The sequence below is a fragment of the Anser cygnoides genome, chromosome 1, assembly GCF_040182565.1.
Source record: "Anser cygnoides isolate HZ-2024a breed goose chromosome 1, Taihu_goose_T2T_genome, whole genome shotgun sequence".
NCBI classification, from domain to species: Eukaryota; Metazoa; Chordata; class Aves; order Anseriformes; family Anatidae; genus Anser; species Anser cygnoides.
In genome coordinates, this window is record NC_089873.1 from 156,914,512 (window position 1) to 156,937,461 (window position 22,950).

The 22,950-nt window shown below is 36.0% G+C and overlaps 1 protein-coding gene across 2 annotated transcripts in view; it reads left to right on the forward strand.

Annotated features, from left to right (window-relative positions):
• Window positions 1-22,950, forward strand: part of UGGT2 (UDP-glucose glycoprotein glucosyltransferase 2) — an 88,404-nt gene that overhangs the window by 8,140 nt on the left and 57,314 nt on the right. For both annotated transcript variants that reach the window (XM_013201620.3, XM_066986756.1), the window contains exons 3-10: window positions 1,789-1,919; window positions 2,669-2,781; window positions 7,635-7,809; window positions 9,623-9,719; window positions 10,771-10,849; window positions 12,388-12,488; window positions 16,322-16,421; window positions 20,655-20,715. In XM_013201620.3, the coding sequence (XP_013057074.3) occupies window positions 1,789-1,919; window positions 2,669-2,781; window positions 7,635-7,809; window positions 9,623-9,719; window positions 10,771-10,849; window positions 12,388-12,488; window positions 16,322-16,421; window positions 20,655-20,715 (857 nt within the window). The remainder of the gene's footprint in view (window positions 1-1,788; window positions 1,920-2,668; window positions 2,782-7,634; window positions 7,810-9,622; window positions 9,720-10,770; window positions 10,850-12,387; window positions 12,489-16,321; window positions 16,422-20,654; window positions 20,716-22,950) is intronic.

Genomic DNA, 22,950 nt, shown 5'->3' on the forward strand with positions numbered 1-22,950 from the left:
CCCCTCAACTTGCTTTCTCTTTGCTGCAAATTTTCAACTTTATAGGAGAATATTTGAATTTTACGTGAAAAAGATCCTGAATCACTGCATTTTACAGGTAGTATCTATTCATGTAAATAAAATACATGCTGATTACTTAGATTTTTTTCACCACAGTGTCCATTCTGGACTAGTTTGTGCATGTTTCAGCTGTTCCTATTGTGGAAGACCAACCTCTAGAACAGGGATGGTGCTCAATGTTTGTTACGGTAACAGCTTTGGTTCCTCAACTTTAATTTGTGTTCAAGAATGTCATATACAGCAACGTAGAAAACATGGCCCAGTTCAAACTTTTGATGAGCATTGTTCCTTAAATTCTTTAATAGATACTGGTCTTTTTCTCAACTTGATAAAAGAGTATTACAACTTCTTTCTAATTAGGCTTCTTTCACTGACATGCCTAAGGAAAGCATGAGAATATTTACGTGCAGCCCAGAAAGCCAACCGTGTCCTGGGCTGCATCAATAGAAGTGTAGCTAGCAGGCCAAGGAGGCTTCTGAGGAGGGGGAGTGAGACGGCGGTTGTGGCGGAGCTCAGCTGCCTAGCAAGGTAAAACCACAGCATCTCCCCCTCTGCTCTGCTCCTCTGAGGCCCCATATAGAGTACTGTGTTCAGCTCTGGGCCCACCCAGCATAAGAAGGACATGGGCCTGTTGGAGCAAGTCCAGAGGAGGGCCGTGAGGATGATCAGAGGGCTCAATGAAGACCTTACAGCAGCCTTCCAACACTTAAAGGGGGCCTACAAGGAAAGGTGTGGAGGGACTCTTCCTCTAGGAGTGTAGTGACAGGACTAGGGTTGACAGTTTTAAACTAAAAGAGATTTAGATAGATATTTGGGAGAAATTCTTTACTCAGAGGGCGGTGAGGCACTGGCACAGGCTGCCCAGAGAAGCTGTGGATGCCCCATCCCTGGAGGTGCTCAAGGCCAGGCTGGATGGGGCTTTGGGCAGCCTGGTCTGGTGGGAGGTGTCCCTGCCCATGGCAGGGGTTGGAACTGGGTGGTCTTTGAGGTCCCTTCCAACCCAAACCATTCTGTGATTCTGTGGTTATTCCACCTGAAGAATAAATGGAGATTCTTTATTTACCACCACAGTTCTTTATTATAACTTCCATTGTTCCCAGACTCCATCCACCTTCCTTTCTGACTTGGAGTCCTGATTTTGGCTTTGAGAAGGTGAGATTGCTGGGAGGGGTAGGGGGTGCGAAACCGTTTCACTTGTATCTCTTCTCGTACTCTTGTTTATAATGCATTTCTAGGGAAGAAATGGGATATGTGAGAGTAGACCAAAGAATGTTGCCAGTAGAAGAGCTTTATGAATGTAAACTGAGTGATTGGAGTGGTCCAAGACTAAGTGTGAGGAAATAATTTTAAAAATAATGCTGGTTAACCTTAAAAATAACCTTAAAAATTTGCGTTAAAAGGCTAGCATAAGCTTGAAAAATTAAGCTCTATTCAAGACTTGCCATATGGGACTGCAAAGAGGTATTACTGTATTAAGTAGATTTTTTTTTATTGCTGAAAATGACTTAGATGTTAACCAGTGCTATTCTGCTCACTTTTGATTCATTTGTGTTACATTAGGCCTTGAGAATTTGTAGGTAAAGGAAACAATTTTTCAGTGGACAACATTGAAGACTTTTGAACTGCCTGTCAGTGCTAGCATAATGTGCAAATATTATGTTAGCACAGATGGATAAGCCACACCATTAGAGGCTAAATACAAAAACTTTGTATTTTTTTCTTCAACAGATTCAGAGCATTCTTACTACAATTTAATCTTGAAGAAAGCAGGACAATTTTTAACCAATCTGCAAATCAATCTTTTGAAGTTTGCACTTTCCATACGGGCATATTCTCCAACTGTTCAGATGTTTCAACAGGTGAGTGTATTATCTGATATATTTGGTAAATGATATATGTGGTATTTTGGCTTCAGAGTAAATAATATTTATTACAGTTCAGTAATACACATGCAGGTGTTTTTTGTAGTCAAACCTGATACAAATTATAAAAGGTATGATACAATGTTTCATAAGCTAGTTTTATTGTGAGGAAAAAATCTTTGTGTTTAATTATATGGATAGCTGTATTTTCAAGGTAATTGGGGGGGGATTTGTTCTTTCTTAAAACTCAGTTGTGGGTTTGTTTGTTTGTTTTGCATTGCTTTAAATTTTCCTGTGGGAATTCAGACATTCCCAAAGTAGGAAATTTCCTGTATCTTCAAGACATTTAGATCTGTTATTTAATGGACTTCTCATCTCTCTCATTACAGTATTTCAGAAGTTGAAAGATAGAATAGTAATACTGATATCAGCTAAAATTAAAAATGTCTCAGAGTATAGTCTGTGATTTAAGCTTGTGGAGGATATTTCTCAGCCCCATTTTTACAGAACATAAAGGGACTTGAGTTTTCTGGAACGTTATTTGGTAGACTAACTCTTACAAAGGTTATAAGGTCTCAATCTTTTAATATTTTCCATTACTATTTTCACATGTACACAACTTTGAATGGGCTTAATTAGAAACAAAACTCAATGGCAGCTGTGGAGTTATTTTAATCAAAGGGATGTGAGTTTAAGTTGAAGTGCAATCAAAGTATTCTGGTTAAGTATAATTGTTGAAATATTAGATTGCAGCTGATGAACCTCCACCAGAAGGCTGCAGTGCATTTGTGGTTATCCATGAGAAGCACACCTGTAAGACTAATGAAATAAAAAAGCTTCTGAAGAAGGCTACTAAGAGGTAAATTTAATGATCTGTTTTAAGAGGAAAAATAGTTTACTAAAGAAGAAAATGTTTTATAGCACATATGGTATTTTGGGATTTTGGATTCTACATACTTGATATTAACAAGCCCATAAATCCCAGTTTACTGCATATTTAAAGACATACCCATTTAAAGTATACATTCTTTTAAAACAGTTACTTTTGGTTTTGAAATATTTTAAACACTTAAGGGAATTCATCAATTATGAATCAAATTAGTCTTTTAAAACAAAAACATAGAGCTTTGCTCCTCTAACCCCATGGATAATTTTGTATTTCTTCCCTTTTTCTGGTATGGAATAGTGAAGTTTACAGTGTACTTTCTATACAAGCTTACCATTTTATGCATCAGAGTCAGTACTTCTACTGACAGACCTTTCTATGTTGTCAATGCCAATGCATTTGAGGGTTTCCGGAATGTAGGAGTGGAAGAAAAGTCTACCACAGATGGCATAACTTCCCTTACCTTGTGTTAGACTTTGAATCTATCAAGACTTTCAGCACGTTTTGTCCTGTGGAAACTACCATCTGTCTAGAATGAGTTTGGGCTATGAAATAAAATATGTAGAACCTATCAAAATAGCAAACAATAACAAAAATAATGAAAGCAAAATATTTAACCTTTATAAAAACAGAATTAATTTATATTTTTTCAAAACCTTTATGTAGGGCTTGTTTTTGTTTTTGTGTTTTGTGTTGTTTGTTTTTCGTTTTTTCATCCTGCAATGGTCAAGGTTATCATGATATACATTAGTGTTCATGCCCTCAGCCACTTCATGGAGGTATGTAGAAAGACTACTATGAAAAGATGATTTAGTAGGTCGTAACACTTGGATTTTTCTTTCTATCAAATACAAACTGGGAGGAAAGAATTAAATTTGCCTGTTTGGTGCTGGTTGCCTCTAAAAACAGGCTTATGTTCTACGTGTGTGATTTATGGTATTGTCTAAGTCATCGATATAATTACAACCTACTGAATCATTGTCCTTTCCTTAGTCGATAACCAAGGTTTTTGCATAAAGATTTTACTGTCTTATCTGCAGTGTCCCATTTTTAACTGTTATGTTCTGCATAACAAATGTCTCTTATTTTCTTACATAAATTATTTGTATTATATTTGGGCTTTTAAAATGATTTGAATTCTTCTGGTGATCTATTAAGGCATTATGAGACCTTAGCATTTTACCACAATGCCTGAATATACTGTTCTTCTGAAAGAGTATACTTCTCCTTTAAAGTAGATTTGGCACATTCTTCCTTCTGGAGAAATCTTTCTCAAACTTACACGATTCTGGAAAATCAGGATACTAAACAAAAGAATCATAAAGTATTCAGAATTAAAAGTGTTAGACTGATATGAATCATTAAATTAATTTTAAAAACTCACAGGAAAACTGAAGTTTTTTTGTTTGAAATTGTTTTTCTGTTTTGGGTATTTTTTTTGTGTACAAGTCACATTACAACTTTCAGCAGTGGCAACAAAATCTTGTTAAACTTCCTCTCCTTATACCCAGCCCCAAAATAGATGAGTCGCTCAAATATTTAGAGTTCCCGGAGTTAGACTTTAAGAAAAATATGTTCCCCTCCAAGTAATTGTTTCCATATTGCTTACAATATGGAAACAATATACTCTGGGTAGCATATGCTCAGTCACTTGTGCTGGAGACATAGCCTAAGTGATACAGGTAGGGCTGTGCTCTTTCTCTGCATTTTCTGTATGGTGTACATCATGGTATATGGAACGATCTCACTGATGGTTCCTCTAAATCACTCATTCTTGTGGCTTTTATGGAAAGTGATCTTTTTGTTTTATTAATGTATGCTCCTTCCTTTTCTATTTCAAACTGTTTTCCTTTGTGTTTCATTTTATTTTGGGGGGGTTTGTCTGTCGTGAATCTTCCAGTTAAGCCAGGCTTAAGCTAGGCTTTCAGTTGTGTCAGTAAGTTCCCACTGTTGAATGGGAACGCTAAGAAATATTCTGTTTTTAGGGATCATAGTTTCAAATCTCAGTGGAAGAGAAAGAAGAGTGTGCAGCATTATTTTGTGAGGATCCATCAGCTCAGCCTGAGATCCAGGAAGTCTCAGGCACTTTGGACTCAGGAGAGCCCAAATGGATAAGGTCTGCATGTCAAGATCAAATTTTGCTTCAGGCATTCCTTTATGCAGCAGCTACGGTGATTTGGTCTGTTTCAGTTACGTGGCAATGGACTGCATGGCTCCAATAGGAAGTGGTTTGTGTGGAGTTGTAATGGGCTGCTCTAGGGCCTCGGACCTTTGAAAGGAAGATCTTGAGTGCTAAAATGGTTGGGATTGCATATCTTGAAAGCAACACTTGGATTTCTAGGGCTCTTGCTGCCAAGAGCTGACACACCTGACGAGAGTCACGCATACTGTTTTGGAACTACCTAGGCAAGCACATAGTCGCCTTCACTACCCTAGTAACTGGTTAATGAGTGCTGGACTCTACATCCATGTATTGTTTTATCAATTTTGTCTGCTTAACTGCTTCTCCTTCCCTTTCAGGTAGCCTTCTCATGAGAATCACTCGTGTCAATAAATGTATTAGCTTTGAGCAGTAAGAGAATCGATTCTTCCTCACTGCTGTACAGTGTCAAAGCAAAACAGAAAACGAAGGCTTACCTTGAATTGGCAAGGGCTGAATGCTTTAATTCTGAATTTCCAGGTCATTATGGTAGCCCAATGCTGTTATTTCACTGCAGCACTTAAGTTTTTAGTGAAGCTTGGTCATTATCATGTGAAAGGCTTTCTTTGAGACTGTCAGTGTTCAGGAAAGTCACGACAGCAGCTGGTACTTTTTGAGATCACGATTCATTCTCCTAGGTGACTGGTTAAAAAAAGAGAAGCTCCCTTGATTTAGGTTTACAGCGCCCTATGAATGACTGGCAGTTGTCTCTCTGGGTATGAGAAGTTTCAGAAGTCACATCCCGTATGTAAGCTTTCAGTGGGGCAAATCTGGATCTGCTCTTGAACTTATTGAAGAATTGTAGGTGTCATCTGTTTCAGGAATCTGAAACGTTGCCTGACCTGTCCCGTGATGAGCATGAGAAAGCTTACCTGATATTTTTGCAACACATGGCTGTATGCACCCAAGTTAATTCTCAAGCCAGGCCTCTCCTTTTGTCTCTGCCTTGCAAATGTGGTCTCTGGTTGCATACCTACCAAGCTTACACAGGATGTTGATGCTAAGGCTCTGAGCAGGCTGATAAAAATTGCCCCCAATTTGAGTGATGGATTGAAGCAGATGATCTCCAAAGATCCCTTCCAGTGTAAATTATTCTGTGATTTTACATAGAAGATATTCCTTAGCTTTGCATCACAGAGGCTGTGGCATGTGGAGTTGTGCTCACAACTTTGCAGTATGTTTTTTGAATGAGTGTGCAGCTGCAGTGCACACATTTGTGCAGGGTATCACAGTATCACAGATTTCTAGGTTGGAAGAGACCTCAAGATCATTGAGTCCAACCTCCGACCTAACACTAAGTACTCCACTAAACCATATCGCTAAGCTCTACATCTAAACGTCTTTTAAAGACCTCCAGGGATGGTGACTCCACCACCTCCCTGGGCAGCCCATTCCAATGCCTAACAACCCTTTCGGTAAAGAAGTACTTCCTAACATCCAACCTAAAACTCCCCTGTTGCAACTTTCGCCCATTCCCCCTCATCCTGTCACCAGGCACGTAGGAGAACAGACCAACCCCCACCTCCTTACAGCCTCCTTTAAGGTAACTGTAGAGAGCGATAAGGTCTCCCCTGAGCCTCCTCTTCTCCAGGCTGAACAAGCCCAGCTCCCTCAGCCGCTCCTCGTAAGACTTGTTCTCCAGACCCCTCACCAGCTTGGTCGCCCTTCTCTGGACTCGCTCGAGCACGTCCATGTCCTTCCTGTAGCGAGGGGCCCAAAACTGAACACAGTACTCAAGGTGCGGCCTCACCAGAGCCGAGTACAGGGGCACAATCACTTCCCTAGACCTGCTGGCCACACTGCTTCTTATACAGGCCAGGATGCTGTTGGCCTTCTTGGCCACCTGGGCACACTGTATGTTGGGTTAGAGTTTCTCAGCTTGCCTTGCAGAGGTTTGGAGAGAGTTTATTGATTCTTCCAGTGTGACTATACAAAGGCAACTTTAAAAAATAAATGTACTTATCAGTAATTAGCACCTTGAGAATACCGCTCAGTTGTATTTACCTGTTTGTTACTTTTCCGTCTTTTCCATTATTTGTTCAAAAGATGTTTGCAGTCATCTAAGAATTCATTTATTGCAGGTATAGAAAGCCTAACTGCAGTCATGGCCTTGAATGAGGAGGGTAGGTGCAATAAAAATTTGCAAAATTAGCTAAATTAAAAGAGCTTGATGCTGTAAGTGAAGCATAACCCCACTTAGTTTCCATATGTGTTAGCAGCTTTCTCAAACTTCACTGAATATCCCTCTACTGTGTTGTTACTCACGGATTGCTGTGTACCTCTCTAACAGATACAGTGTCATTTTATTTGAAAGGTTCTAGCTGTAATTGATTGTTGCTCAAAATGTCTCTGCTTTTTATTTCGCTGATGTTTCAATTTGATATAATGCATTGAAGTTATTTATAGTTGATGCTGATTTTTCAGTTTTTGAGGCTTTAATTTGAAAATCGGTTTTGAATGTTCTTTTGTGGGTGACTGTGATTATTTTGTGATTATTTTTACATGGCTCTTATATCTCTAGCATATAAGCCTTTACTTGTTTTTCAATTTTGAAGTTTAAAAAGTGCCACTGTTTTTATTTCACTTCTGTATATATTGTAACACATTTATTTGTTTTTGAAACCAGACCCAGGCCATATCTTTTCAAAGGAGATCATAAATTCCCAACTCTCAAAGAGGATGGCCCAGTGGTTGTTCTTTATGCAGAAATAGGTACAAAAGACTTTGTTAAATTCCACAAGATTTTATCTGAGAAGGCACAAAAGGAGGAAATTGTTTACGTTCTCCGACATTATGTTCAGGTATGGAGTTCAAATTAACATTGATTCAATAAACTGTTAGTACTTTATTTTTCTTGACACAACACGCGTTATACATTTGTTTTTGAGTTTGCCTAAATCACGTGTAATACACATACTAATTTTAAAACTTTCCAGATGAAGTGATTGACCTAATACAGACTTTGAAGCTGGGAAAGAAATAATAATATTATCCAATCTTTTTATCTAATCACTTTTCAGTTGTTGGGTTGTGGGTTTTTTTTTGGTACATTGGATGAAGATCATGGGTGAACCTTTGTGCAGCAGACAGAACAGAAGTAACAAGAATTAGGAAAATGGGAGCTAGAATAGAAAATCAAGGAGAAAAAATGAAATAATTAATTATATGTCATTTTACGTAATCTAAGTGTAAACTCAGGTTCTTTGTAGTACAATAGCATAGGCTGTCAAGAGTCAAGATGATTGGTCACTTTTGTGGCATTTGCATTCCAGTGTCAGTATTTAAACATAACGTTACTGAATGTTTTCCCTAACTTACTGAAACATGGCAGTACAAGACAAATACCAGTACATGGAGTTATATTGTCTCCTTGTTTTGATTCTCAGGTTTTTGTAATTCATATTCAAAGTAAGCTCTTAAATAGTGCAGCTAATACAAGAATAATCTGATGCCGTAAGAGGTTGCTGTGATTTATGTAGACCAGGCATTTCAGGGAAATGAGATTTTTAGTTTGCAGATTAACTTTCAGAGCTGTTTGCTTATGGGAATGAAATAGAGAATTTGAGGAAGCCAGTCTTAAATTCTAAGTTTTGTAGGGCTGTAGTTTTTACTGAACTTTCAGTTCTCCTTTTATGCACTTTTTTTTCCAAACTAAGTACCTGTGGTCTCCTTGCCCATGGAGACTGGTTCTCCCTCCATTTTTTCATTAAATGCCAGAAGAGGGAGTATTGAGAGTAAAAGAGCTACAGTCTTTCTGCTCTCCTTTTTTTTTTTTTTTTTGCTAGTACTACTGTCACTGCAGTGCTCTCTCTGTGTTGAGATTTGCTTAGAAAACCAATAGAGAAAACCCCAATCGTGCTGGGATTTTGAGTTGGGGGTTGGAGGTGTCTTCAATACAAAATGATTCTTGGAAACTGTAAACTAAAGCTGAAGGGTTGTCAAGATATTGTTGCTGCGCATGTGCAAATTGCATTTTGGGAAGGGAATTTTTCTGCATTTTGGGCAAATTAGGGCACTTTTTTACATATGAGTAATTACTCTGTTGAATGTCAGACTTCCACTCCAAAGTTAAAAACATTTGATCATATTAATAAAATTGGCAACCTGTTTTTAGCAGTGATACCTTAATGATAATTCTTAATCTTCCTTATAGAAAGTGATTGACCCTTTCAACAAAACTTTTTGAAGGTATCAGCCTGATGCATAAATAATTTCCTTCTAACATTCTAAAGTCTGGCAAATTTACAAGGCTATAGGAATTGTTTAAAATCTGAATTGTAAGGCATCAATAATTGTACAGGGTGCTACCAGCTCTGCTTGTTCTAATCCTTCTAATATTATATGAAGGAATTACTATTTTGACAGCCTTTCTGTATTCTGCAGGAGATAAAAGAAGTTCTTACTTTCTGTTACACACCTCCTCAGTGGGTTGACAATATGCCTTGCATGACTTTTATTTTGTTTGATGTAGTATTTCATGCTTTGAATCATGAATTGAAAGATTAAGTTACTATTGTCATAACATGTTAAAGTTGCAGTACTGCATATGGTAAATCTAAAGATAAAGTTTTTGAAGTTTTGTTTTTGTTCTGTTAAAATAATATTGTCCAACAGAAACCAAGTTCCAGAAAAATGTATTTATCTGGATATGGTGTAGAACTTGCAATAAAGAGCACAGAATACAAAGCAGTAGATGACACACAGGTTAAAGGTATGTTGTTTTTTACATTTATGGTATCTTACTGGAGATACTATTAAAATACATAAATATCTGTAGCTATAAAGTCAGTAACATTTTGAAAGTTGTACTTTATTTTTGCACAAGGAATTTTTGGACATTAAGAACTAGGATATTAAAATACATGGGATCATTTGTAAACAACTGTGCTTAGAATATAGTTCATTACTTAACCTGTAATTATTGTTATCTGTGGCTGTACTTCAAAATGTAAACCATTCTTCTTCCTTTCAGTAAGTATAAGATTGCTTAACCTTTGTTCTTCAATTATTTTGTATTTGGTGGCATCTCTAATGTGGTAATTATCACAGTAACTACACATTAGTGTTTTGTGGTTGCTTTTTTTCCTGAATTTGTTTCTAATTTTTCTAATTTTAAAAATCAGTTTACATTCTTCTATGGGATCATAGAATTTGGTACCACTATATGTACTTACGTGTTGAAATGAGACATACACCACAGAAAATAGAAGCTGTAGCGTTCTGACACAGAGAAATTACTTTGTGTGGAGATTTGCAAGATTTAAAGAAACTTATCTATGTTTTGGCAAGACTATGGTTTAATAGCCTTGGAGCCACTTCAAATATAGATTTATTTTTTTTAAGGAAATAAATCTCTCACTTGCATCAAATGGTAGTTGGAGGTTCAAGCACTTTAAAGGCATCATGTTTTTCAAGCATAAATCTGGTATTAGTTGGCTGATAAGAGTTTCTTACTTAATCAAGCTGAGAAATGACAATTTTGGAAAGTAAACTATTTAACCATAGCAATTTATATTGAAATTGTAAATATTAGATGAATTAAATTTTAAAAATAATTCCAGTGTTGATAAGTTCTGTAAAGTGATTCATTCTGATGCCAAAACATGAATGCAAAGATATAAATCTAATTGAAATTACATCTGGGAATGACAACTTTCAGATTGCATGTTTCTGTTAACAGTTCTATAATTCGTAGGAATTATACAGCAGGATACTTCAGTAACTTTCTTGTTGTATATTGCTTATATGTGCTGCATGTTCAGGAACAAATGACACACAGAAAGAGGAAGATGACAATGATGAGGAAAGTGATGTCCAAGGATTTCTCTTTGGCAAGTTAAAGTGAGTTGACATAAGAAACTTTTGCATTTTCTTCTGGAACCTGAACCAAAATTAAGAAGTCTTTTATAGAAGAAGTGAGATTTAATTTGCAAATGACTATGTTTGCTATGGTTGACAATTCTGATTAATTCTTTTTTGTACGTCTTGTGAGTGTAAAGATGCAACTCTTGTTTATTCATTGCATTTCAATTATTGCTTTTTGATTTCTAATTCTCTTAGAATTTATAAAGTAAATTTTTTTTAAGTAAAAAATTCGCTCTGAGCAACAGTCACAAAAACGTAGATACAAACATGTCAACATTGTGTCCTACGGGAAACAGTTGCTGCTACTTCTGTTTTCAGATGATTACAATCAAAACAAGTTGCAACCAAAGTGTTGTAGCCACATAAGGTGTTTTCAAGATGGATAGTTACTCATTTCTTGGGTTTAAGGAGCGATATTTTGAGGAAGATATGATTATTGTTAGTGTCTTCTTAGTTTGTCATTTCTAGGACTGTGTTACAAGTAAGTAGAAGGGGAATTTTCTGTCTTTGCTTCTCTTTTCACTTGAGTATTCTTTCTTTGAGGAACCTGGACTGTATTTTAATCCTAGAAGAACAGTCGTGATATGTGATTTTTTTTCCCTTTTCCGATAAAGGGCAACATCCCTTTGATGACAGAAATCATCCAACAGCTAAAAATTGGGGGGTGGGAGGGGAAGGAATTCCTTGTGAAACTTCCTAATATCTACAATTAAATATGGAATGTTATGGAAATCAGTCTTAATGTTCTAAATGTCTGTTTTTATCTGCTTTTTGCTTCTTGTTCTATACTTCTTGTAGAAGAGTCTTTAAAAGTTTAGTGGAGATGGTTTGCTATTGGAGGGTGTCTTGTCTTGTCTTTGAGGGGAAACAAATCTTTCCCCTCAAAATTTCTTTGCCCAATTATCTTTTGGAAAAAGATACCCAAGGTTTTGGGCACTGTGCTCTTCTTAAAGCCTGACTAGTGACTTGTGTGCTCAGTAGCTTGGTTTTGTCAGTGATGTTAATTTGTAAAAGACATTCTTTAACCAGGCATTCTCATTCCATACAAACAGTAGCTCACTTATATATTTCATGGGTAATACAACAAGCTCTGTTATTTTACAGTTACAGTTCATCTGTAGTATAGTTAATATTTAATTAAGCATGCAATATGCTATAGTAAACTAACTGTACAGCTTATAACAACTTTTAGCTTACTGCTGTTTACAGCTGCATTGTGTCAATATTATTTAGACTTCGAGTTCATTTATTCCATGAAGATATTTGTGACAGGGTTTAAGATGGATCACTACAAACCAATTGAACTCCTCCTTGTAATTAATAGGTTTTTAGTCCTCACAAATCACCCTTTCTTATCCCAAATCCTCATTTGTGTTTTGAGAATGAATTAAAATTTTAATTCTTGCTTGATAACATAACGATACAGTGTTACAGCTGTGTGTAATACAGTAGATAAAAGCAGACATTTCTGGATGTCATTAATTTGTCTTCGTTTTTAAAATGTTTTGGTATAGACAGATGCATCCTGATCTGAAAAATAATCTGAAAGAGTTTAAAAAACATCTAGTTGAAACTACTAACAACATGGAACCACTGAAGGTTTGGGAGTTACAAGGTATGTATTGCATTTTTCTGAATTAGCATGGTACTCTCAGTTTTCCTTTGATGTATCACCATTAAAATAAAAGCTGTTTTAAAAAGAGACATATAGTTTCATAAAAACGATATTATATCAAGTATTTAAAGAGAACATGTTCGTATCTTCTCCTAGTCTTATATGAGAGAAATTGAAGGAACATTGAAGTAATTTCATATGATAGAGAATCATAACTAGCTTTACTGATTTTAAAGACAGAAGTTAAATTGCACCGTTTTCTGCCTGATGTGTTATCTAAGATATTAAATTTAGTTTCAGGGTTTTACGTGAGGGGTCAGGCAAAAAAATAACATTTTGACATGACCATTGACGAAATACCAGTTAAGACATTTTGCTTTCTTTCATTTATAAATTCCAATTTTTATCATTGTGCTGGAGTTGACACACATACGTTTTTAACATAACATCAGATAAAAGAACATGCTTTAAAAAACTTTATGTAGAAAAGGAGAGCAATACAGAAATGATGATTTCTGAGCAGTTCCTGTGCTGATGACCTACAAGAGGACATTTTGTAGCTTGAAGAGAATTATAAATCACTCTGAAATGGTGATTTTTGCCCTGTTATTTCTCAGAATGCACCATGCATTACGATTACGGGGTAGGGTCATTGTAGCACATAAACTATTTCTACCAGACCTCTCCCATGTCAGATATGAAAGAAGATGAAGGCAAAGCTTAGAGATTTTTTTTTTTAATTTAAAGTATGCAAATACTTTTAAAAATGAGAATGTAGCGCTCATTTTTGTCATTGTTATTTTATATGTTAATGTAATTGCTCCTAAAAGACATCTTAGTATGCCAATGGAAACAATATGTTGATAATATTTCATCTTTCTGAATACATTTACATTTAAAACAAATCAGAAAAGGAAGATTTAGGAAGAAATTTTGAAGTGTGAAGCTGTGTCTTCCATGAGTGCTTTTTTTTTTTTTTTTTTTTTTTTTCGGTGCTATTTCCCATGTTTCTGCTGTCCTGGGTAGAATGTATGTCTTAAACTATGGGTAGCTGTTGGATTCCCTAAGGCAACCGGCCTCTTCCAGGTGGATAGGGCTGTCCTGTAGGTCTCTGTGCTGATGTTCTGCAGTGCCTCAGATGGTGAGAGGAAAGTTTGCCAAGATGCTTATTCTAAAGTCCCTAAAAATGTCATGACACTTAAGTTTCAGCAACTACGTTTTACCTGTTCTTCACTGTTAGACAACAACCGGATCAAAAATGATTTGCCTTCATACTAGTGAAGGAGGCTGAGCAAACATCTGTTCTCCAGTTTCTTTTCAGGAAGATTCTGTTATGGAGCTCATTAGCCATATGCAGTCTGAAACTGGCTATTTAAGATAATTTTTAGTTTGCTTGCAGTCGTATACCAAAGAACTCCCCTTCAGTTATAGGGTTTATCTTGGTTCTAAATAATAATAATAATAATAAAATGCATTTCAGAGAAATCTACTGTGCAAATAAAAAGAAAATTCACTTTTTGTCTAGTTAAAAAGTTCAACATGATCAAATACTATTCTACTGATGTTCAAGCAGAAACAGCAGTGAAGCTTTGATCCCTTTACTGCCTACCTTCAAAAGCCAGTATAAGATCTGTATTTAGTGGTGGTCTTTTCTGCGGTATCAGGGCTATATAAATAGAAATTAAATTGGCTCTGCACCCCAAGCAACCAGTTCATACAGGTGTTGAAAGCAGTCAAGCATTGGGATGCTGTTTGTTCGGTGCCAGAAGAACTGGCACTGACAGTACTTTCTGTACTGACAGCACGTGAGTACATTCAGGGTCTTTTCAGATAGAATCATAGAATCCTTCAGGTTGGAAAAGACCTCTTAAGATCATCTAGTCCAAACTTTAACCTAGTACTGACAAGTCCACCATTAAACCATGCTACTAAGTTCTACATCTACACCTTTCTCAAAGACCTTCAGCCCTGTCTTTGTATGGTGCAGTTGTTTTGGTACTTTTAATCCTGACATGACTACTTTCTATTGTTCATTCTCCATGACTAATTATACAGGCTGAGCTAGTAGCTCAGCTACTCTAATTTCCTTTAGCCAGCCTCCAAGTAAAAATCTAGCCAAATTTAACTAAAACTCCTTCAGCTACGGGGGCATACTTCTATTAATAAAGTGACCCTAAACACCATTCAAGAACCCAGTTTAAGAGCTGTATGTTTTAGATAAGTAATTAGATTTACTGTTCGTAATGAAAAATGATGTGCAGAGTATCAATTTGGTATTCTCTTTAATAACTCATTCTTTTATCTGTGTGAATAGCCTCTCACTCTCTAGTGCTTCATTAGCTTTCAAAGCATACTTTGAGGTCTGCTTTAAGCTCAGGATCTTCTTTTCCCAAGGTGCCCTACACTGCTGTCTCAGCTGTGTCGAGTACCACAACAGGAAGGTCTGCAAGTGCACATCCCAGACCAGAGATAACCAGGAAGGTACAAAGACATACCCACTTTCCTCAGTGGGATTTGAAGATTTGTACTCTAAGCTGCTCAGAGTTAGATGGAAATTGTTAGTAATTTTTGAAGGATTATGCAATGGTCTTTTAAGTACAAGTCCTAAGTGCACAGCAGGTGAGGCATCATTATCTGTAGTAACAGTAGTAACTAGGTGTTGCCTCACCTGATCACAGCTTATGTGGCTCTTGAAAGAGATCTGAAATGTGCTTTTTGAAAACAGTGATCTCACTATTGGAAGTGTTGTTTTAAGTATTAAGAAATTTCTAGTTAACAATCCACCTCTCAAACTCGCTTTTTTTTTATTTTTTTCTAGAAAAGATGTATCTTGTATCAGGCTAACTTGAAATGCATGCTGTCCACTTTTCTTCAGGCTGTTTTTTAATTCCTGCCTGCTTCAAAAAGATGGTGCAGAGTTCTATAAGGCAGAAGCATCTACGACTTTGTGCATAGCTCTTTTTACTATATGTGGCATCAGCTTTCCTCAAACTGAGTCGTCTGAGGCCTTCAGTTTCTGTTCAGGTGTCTTAACTAACAAGTAATGGGAAAAAGCATAATTACTCCGAGGCTGTTAGTCACACTATATCCAAAGTAGATGGAAGCACTTAGTATATTATTTCCCTTACCTATCAGTGCCAAAATTGTTTTTTTCCCAGTCTCACATGCCAGGAAGTGTCACACCCAAGTTAGGTACATGAATTATAAAACATCCTTATATACGCAAATTTGCTTCATTCTAAGAAAGAGAGTAGAGGAAAAAAGGATATCCCTTTAAAAATTGCACTAGATACTTATGAGAACTGAAATTTGACAATCTCTGTTTCAGGAGTCTCAGTATGATGTTCCTGAGAAAATGTTGCAAACTCTTGATATTTGTACATCTTACTTGCTCAATACAGCCTTCTTAGATTTATCATATCTGCACCCAGAAAATCCTGTGAAGTCCTGGAGCCGGAAAGATCTTTTTCTTATCTGCAGTTACAGGCTGATGTGGGTTGGTCTGTGTCTAGGTTTTGACATCATACACTTCTGGTACTAGTACAATAGCATGCGATGAATTGTCTGTTTTTTTTTCCATGTGTTTTCGTAAAACTTAGAAATTACATGTACAATATGCTCAAGATAGCCAAGCAGAAGTTGTATGAGAAGCCCTGATTTTAGTATTTCCAACTTCTCAAGGGCCTGTCTTTTCAACCTTAATAATGTTACTTCATAATCTTTTATAATGTCTTTTATAATGTCTAATTGAAGCATAAAAAAAATATAATGTGTGTGTATGGAAAGGTTGTCTGGTTCTAGGCACTATTGATATTTCCAGATTTTTTTTTCAGATCTTAGTTTTCAAGCAGCTGCTCGAATTATGTCTACCCCTGCTTATGATGCCTTAAAGGTGTTGAAAGACATAGCTCAGAACTTCCCAATAAGAGCCAGGTATGATATTTAAGCTTGTTTTTCAGATACTGTGTTTATGTTTATGTTTGAATTTAATGACAATAATAGAGATTTACAGCCAAATCCTGCAGTCAGATATTCATGTTTTACAACTCACTAGATGGATTCCAGACAATTTAATTGAGTAGATAATAACTCCTGGGAGAGCTTATGATTGGTCTCTTAAATGTTTCCCATCTGATGCATGAGATGCCGTGAAGGCATCCTAATCCTTTAGGCACTTATTATTGAAGACCTAGTCCTCGGGGCTTTTTCTGGAATTATATTTTCCCAGGTGCAAGGTTCTGTTGAATTAATAGCAAATCTACTTTCAGTCGAAAGAGGCAAAATTCTGTTAAGGGGATCTACACACAGTAGTTCAAAGCACAACACTGCTGGTAAGATACAACCCTGGCTACTGTATGTTAGAGTTCTTACCGGGGAAGATCTGTCTCCCATAACAGATTAGTTAAAAAAATATCAAGGTAAATGCTAAGTAAATTAATAACATTTCCCTTTGTACTAATATTAAAGATTGCCCTTCCTGTAAGCCAATTGTACTGCAATTGAGAAATGTTTTCTTTTACATTTAATAAGTTCTTCACGTAATCCTATCAGCAGTATTTGCTTGAATTACTGAATTAAATATGATGCTAAATATGGTTCTTAACTCAGTGTGCTTTCATATTTTACAACTCTTGTTTAATTATCGTATGTTTCATTATCATCTCTGATTATCTGTTAGTGAAAATCAACACTGTAATGGAAAAACTGCATTTTGTTTCAAGAAAGAAAAAAAGTTTTAAAATGCCTGAAACATAATTATTATGAAATGGTAAGGTACAAATTTACACTTAGATTAGCAATCAGAAAATGCAGCTTTTTATTACAAAATAGTGGAAATGTACATAATGTTGAACTGCAAGGCCAGTTCTGTTCTTTAAAGGACAGGAAGAAAAGTCATTTCGAAGTATTCCAGGTGAGATTTAAGTCACTGATTTCAAAAGTCATTAAGTTGTTACATCCTACTCCAATTCCTGACATGTATTTGTGGCACTAGAGCAGAATTTACCTATTCTTCAAATATTTTATTTTTGTTTTTCTGGGTAAAAGTATAGGAAGACTTTAAAACTACTAAAAGGGGAGTTATAGTTCCTGCTCTGTATAATTTCTTCTGTTATCTTTAACATGAGAGATTACAAATATTTAAATAATTTTAAAAGTTAGTAGGCCTGCATTCACAAAAATTTTAAATCAAAGGGGCATTGTCTAAAAACGGTATGCAAAATGTATTTCCTCAGTAATCTAATCACACTTAACCTGTAGAATCAAAAATACTAGTTAAAAAATAAAAATAAAAAAGGAGATGAAAAGATACTGCTTAATCACCTTAGATAGATAACTGAGTATTATAATAGTACTGTTTTAGAACTGTTTACTTTTACATATGAAAGCAACAGTTTTTTCATAATGCAAATTTAGGTTTGAAAATGCTGTACAAAATCTAGAACTATAGTTATGAAAATAAAAATTTAATATTATATCTTCCTTAAGAATTGAAGGATTCTTTAGACCATAACAAATTAATATAGCATTCCTCTGAGAGTTTCTTTCACTTCATAGTTTATTACCTACATTTTTGTGTCATAGTATTTTCATTTGAAAAGGTTAGTCTGAGGGGGATTTTAGAAAATGTCATCAGATGTAGACACTGTAACAACTAATATATTTCATGTTGACATTTTGATAATATTTTATAAGATATTTTTCAGTTTTGATTTGTTCTAAATGGTTGTCATGAATATATGCTATGTAAGAATGCAGTAGTTAAAAATTACAATACTCTTAAGTTTTTTGGTATTCATTCATAATTCATGTGTTAACATTATGAACATGTGCAAGGTTTCCTTTTCTTCCCTGATATGCAGTACTGTATAGCTATGTGTTCTTCCACACAAGAATAAAGATGCATATATTATCTGATAGAAAATGTTTCAATCTTAAGAGTCGTGCAAGAACATTCCTATGACATGTAGAATGATCATTAGAATCCATCTACCAGGTGGTTAAACATTTCTGGATAGTGAGTCCTCATCAGTGACTATTTTGAAAAACAATGCATAAAACCTTGTGAAGATCTGAACAGATGACTGAACTCAAAGCAAACACATGTCTTTCACAAGTACTTCTACTTGCTGCCTCAAGTTCATAGGGTGTTCTTCTTGGTGACTGACCAAGACAGAGTAACTGAGGTGGGAAAGGTTCTCTGGAAGCCATCTGGTCCAACCCCTGCTCAGTCAGGGCCACCCAGAGCAGGTTGCCCAGGACTGTGTCCGGATGGCTTTTGAAGATCTCCAAGGAAATCTCCACCACCTCTCAGGATAACATGTGCCGGTGCTCCATCACCCGCACAGCACAGAAGTGCTGCCTGATGTCCAGCGGGAGCCTCCTGTGTTCCAGCTTGTGCCCATTGCCTCTTGATATGATATTGTCCCTTACACTTAACACGCTTTCTCCCTAAAATCTTGCAAGAATCCTGCAACATGAACTGTCATATAAAGACAAGGAGCTGGTTAATGTTTTTTAAATGTATTGGGGTTTTTTTGCTATAAAAAATAATTAGCAGTAAAGTTTACCTTTCACTGGCCGGTATTTTACTTCCTTGCAAATGTTAGGCCAGCTTTGTCTTGTCCTTGCTGCTTTTTGTTATTTTCACATTCATCTTTTATGTTTCTCCTTTTTATCTTTGTAGTTTTTATCATCGGTTTATGCAGATGAAGCACTGATTCTGAGAGTTGCAGACCCTACTAAAAATTATGTTGACTTTAGCAAAATAAAAATTATAAGCAAGTCATTAAGCTCGTCCTCCAGTGATTACTGATAATAATATATTTGATCTGTTTTGTAGGGCTGTCTCTGAGATCACAGTTTGAGTTTCAGCTTTCCCATTTTGAGCCAATTTTGAGCTAAGGAAAATACACCAAGTATGGGCTTGTTTAAATACAGCTCCTTCTTGACCCTCTGTTGCCATTTCATTGCATGCTCTGGAAGCGTGCAGTGCTTCACAGTGACAAAAATAACCTGCCATAATATGTACAGGGGGTGGATGGAAAAAGGTATTTACATTGAGAAGGATAAGCTGTGATGAGTTTTGTAATATTTATAAACAAAGCTTGGAGATCATGTTGTTTGCACTTAACAAGTCCCTTTGATAACCTGGAAAACCTGAATATTTGTTTAAAGTAAACAGATTTTGCATCTTATTTCTGACGTACTGTGAAAACTATGTGAAATTTATTAGCAAGGTCTATTCTAAGCCATTTTGGTTTTTTGGGGGAAGTGAATGTCTATGTTACTAAATAACTGTTTTACTACCATAATTTTTGAAGTTGAGTTAGTAGATAATTCTTAGTTTGCTTAGTTAACTTCCAGGTTTAAGATGACTTCAATTTTTTTTTGTCCCATATGGATTTGCTAAAACACATACAATTATACTCTTTTTTTCTTTGGAGAAAAATGTGGACAATAGAGTATTTATTTTGGCATTTATTGGGGGGATCAGATTTAGGTTAATACAGTTCGGGGTTTCATAAAGCATGGTGAAACTAATTTGCCTCTGAGTGTATTTTACCCAAGCCTAATAGTTACAAACTTTGCATACAGTACATTGTGGCAGGTGAAGGTAAAATAGACAAAATAGTCTTTTTACAATGTTCTTGAAAAGTAAAAAATGTTAAATCAATGGATTATCTCTGAAAAGGTAGAATGACTAAGGAAGCTAACTTCAAAAGCATCAAATTGTGTCTTTGGCCACCTGTGCTGTAAGATTGAATAGCATAGAGTTATTAACATTAACTTAAAAGATACAATTACAATGTTTATTTAGGCAATAGTTTAGATATTCAAACAACTTCATTTTTTGTAATATACATGCTGTTTTCCAGAAAAGCAAGAGAAAAAAATGAGAGTTGTAAAAAATATAATAAAAATAAATGCTGATAATATTACTTCAACAAAACTTGACATAAACTTGAAATTTAGGTTTACTAGAGTAGTAGAGAAGATACTTGTTTTGAAAATAAAACATTTATGACACTATGCATTACTCTCTAAGTCTTATAGCATTGTCAATTACGGTGCATTAGATACTGTATTAAAATAATACGTTTCAAATTGTTTAATACAGTTTTAAAAATACAGTGGTTGAGTAATACCAATATTTCATTTTTACAGATCATTGACCAGAGTGCCAGTAGACAAGCAAATGCGAAATGAAATAGAAGAAAATCAGAAGGTTTGTTTTATTTCTTCCAGTACCCATTTCGGTTACTGTCATATTGCTGTGTTTGGAGATTTGTATTAGTACAGCAGCTTTCATGTGGTTTCTTTCAGAGCAAAGTAGTTAATGGTTTCTGTTTGTTTGTTTTGTTTTGTTTTGTTTTACTTTCTGCTGTTCTTGGTACTTTTCTCTTTCCCTCTTTTTGCTTTACAGAATTAGGCAGGGACAAACAATTTTTCTGGATTGTTGTGTTCAGTCTTAAATTGTGTACTGTGAAAGCAGGATAACAGTTAATCTTTTATAGAGCTTGGTGTTGAATGTATGCATGCTGTTTATGTTGTGGTCAGGACATGCTAGATTTGAGCTTTCCATTTTACTGGAGTCATGCATGCAACTCTTGTGCGAGGTATTTTGAACATCGTCTATGGCAGATAGATATATTTTCATCCTTGCTGCACTGCATCTTTGTGCTTTGTATCACATGAAGAGTCATTGCTCTTGTATTTTTTGACTGATCATTTTAGCCAATGCTAAAGTGTCACTTTGCACTGTAGAGATTTCCTGACAAATGTATTTTCTGTCTGAGTTCATAGTTTGAATTTGTTGTTTCAACTTAAGTGTTAAATGTTAGCCACTGTGCTTTTAGGACTGGTCTCCTAAAATGGCAGGTCCAAGATCAGCATTGTTGTGTTTTTAAATGAATCTTGTAAGACCTGTTTGTGTCTATATCACTAGACCATGTAAATGTTGCCTTTGACTTGAATAGTGCTTCCATAGCATTGTCCTTAATCTTTGTTTAGATTAATATTTATTACCCAGTTTTTAGTTGACATTGCTGTTGGCATGACGTGTTGCCAATCTCTGTGCTCAAGTAGCAGGACTTCCTACAAGTGGCTGTTTCCTGTCAAAGAGGAAGTGTAGTGAGCAACCCCTGTAGCTGGTTTTGAGAAAACTGAATTATTGCACATGCAGGTTAAGTTCTGAGTAGGCAGCATTCTCCTGATTTTCAGTCTGTGACTCATGCGTTTGTCAGAACGTGTATTTTTGTATGGTGCTAAGACTGTTGTTATGGGGTTTATTTCTTACTTAAGGAACTCTTGTATTTTTACAACATTTCTGTGTATAATTTTGCTTTGTATCCATTCAGGTCTTTTTCTTTGTCTTGACAAGACTAGTATTTCCAGGGGAATGCCTTTCTAGGTTCTTCCACCTTCCAAAACAGTGAAAATTAACCATGTCCCTGTTGTGCTGTGAAGCCCACTGATGCAGTCTTCTCATAAGGAGCTTGTCACCTCCACTGCAGATGAAATTTCATATTAATGTGTTGGAAGTCTCCACCATGCAAAACTATTCCTGCACAAATAGTGACAGACTCAAGTGTTGCACGAACAGTTCTGTCAATAGATGATAGTGGTTTTGTCAGTAGATGGTTGCACGTGGGATTGGTGCATTGAGAATACAATCACATGTCCCAGCAGATCACCTTCCTGGGCCCTCCAGCTTTCTTGTGTACTAGGTACGTTTGATTCTTGGGTAAGATGATGCACTTCAGTGATTTTGCAGAGATCTTTTAATGGGCTTAACATTATGGAGACATCTTCCTTCTTGCTCTAGTGAGAAGTGCCATAGTTTTTCCATACAATATCTGCACCCTGCTTCATTGCTTTCTGTATACATCTGAGAAATGCATTTTCCTATATCTCGTTGTTAAGGTTGTAGTCAGGATAAAGCAAAACAGCTCTGATGATCATAGTTTCTCTAGAGTATATGAGTGTTAAAATCAGGTTCTTTCTTGTTGCTTGGTGAAGTCTCTTTCAATTAAAGCTCTGTAAACACACACACACAAAAAAAAAACGAACTTCTTAAGCAAAAACTACTGTACTCCAAAACACAGAAAAATGAAAAGTATATCAGGAATTAAAATCTCTATTATTACTAAATATAAGGACTAGGCAAAGTAGCGAAGATCTGGATTGAAATGAAGATACCTGCATTTAGGCACATCCATCTAGGTATCTAAACTCCTCTTATAACAATGAAGATGTAGTCAATGTACATCAAAAACAATTTTTCTCTCTTAGTGGTGGTTTTTTGGGATGCAATTGAGCTGCCTAAACCTGATTTCTGAAGTCATCTGGGATGCCACGGGGTATCCGTCATAGCCACACAGGTCTGGTGAACGTGGCCATGTGGACATCCATTCTCTTCTGTCTGATTTGTACTTTCCAGTCCAGAAGCCTTATCCTGACA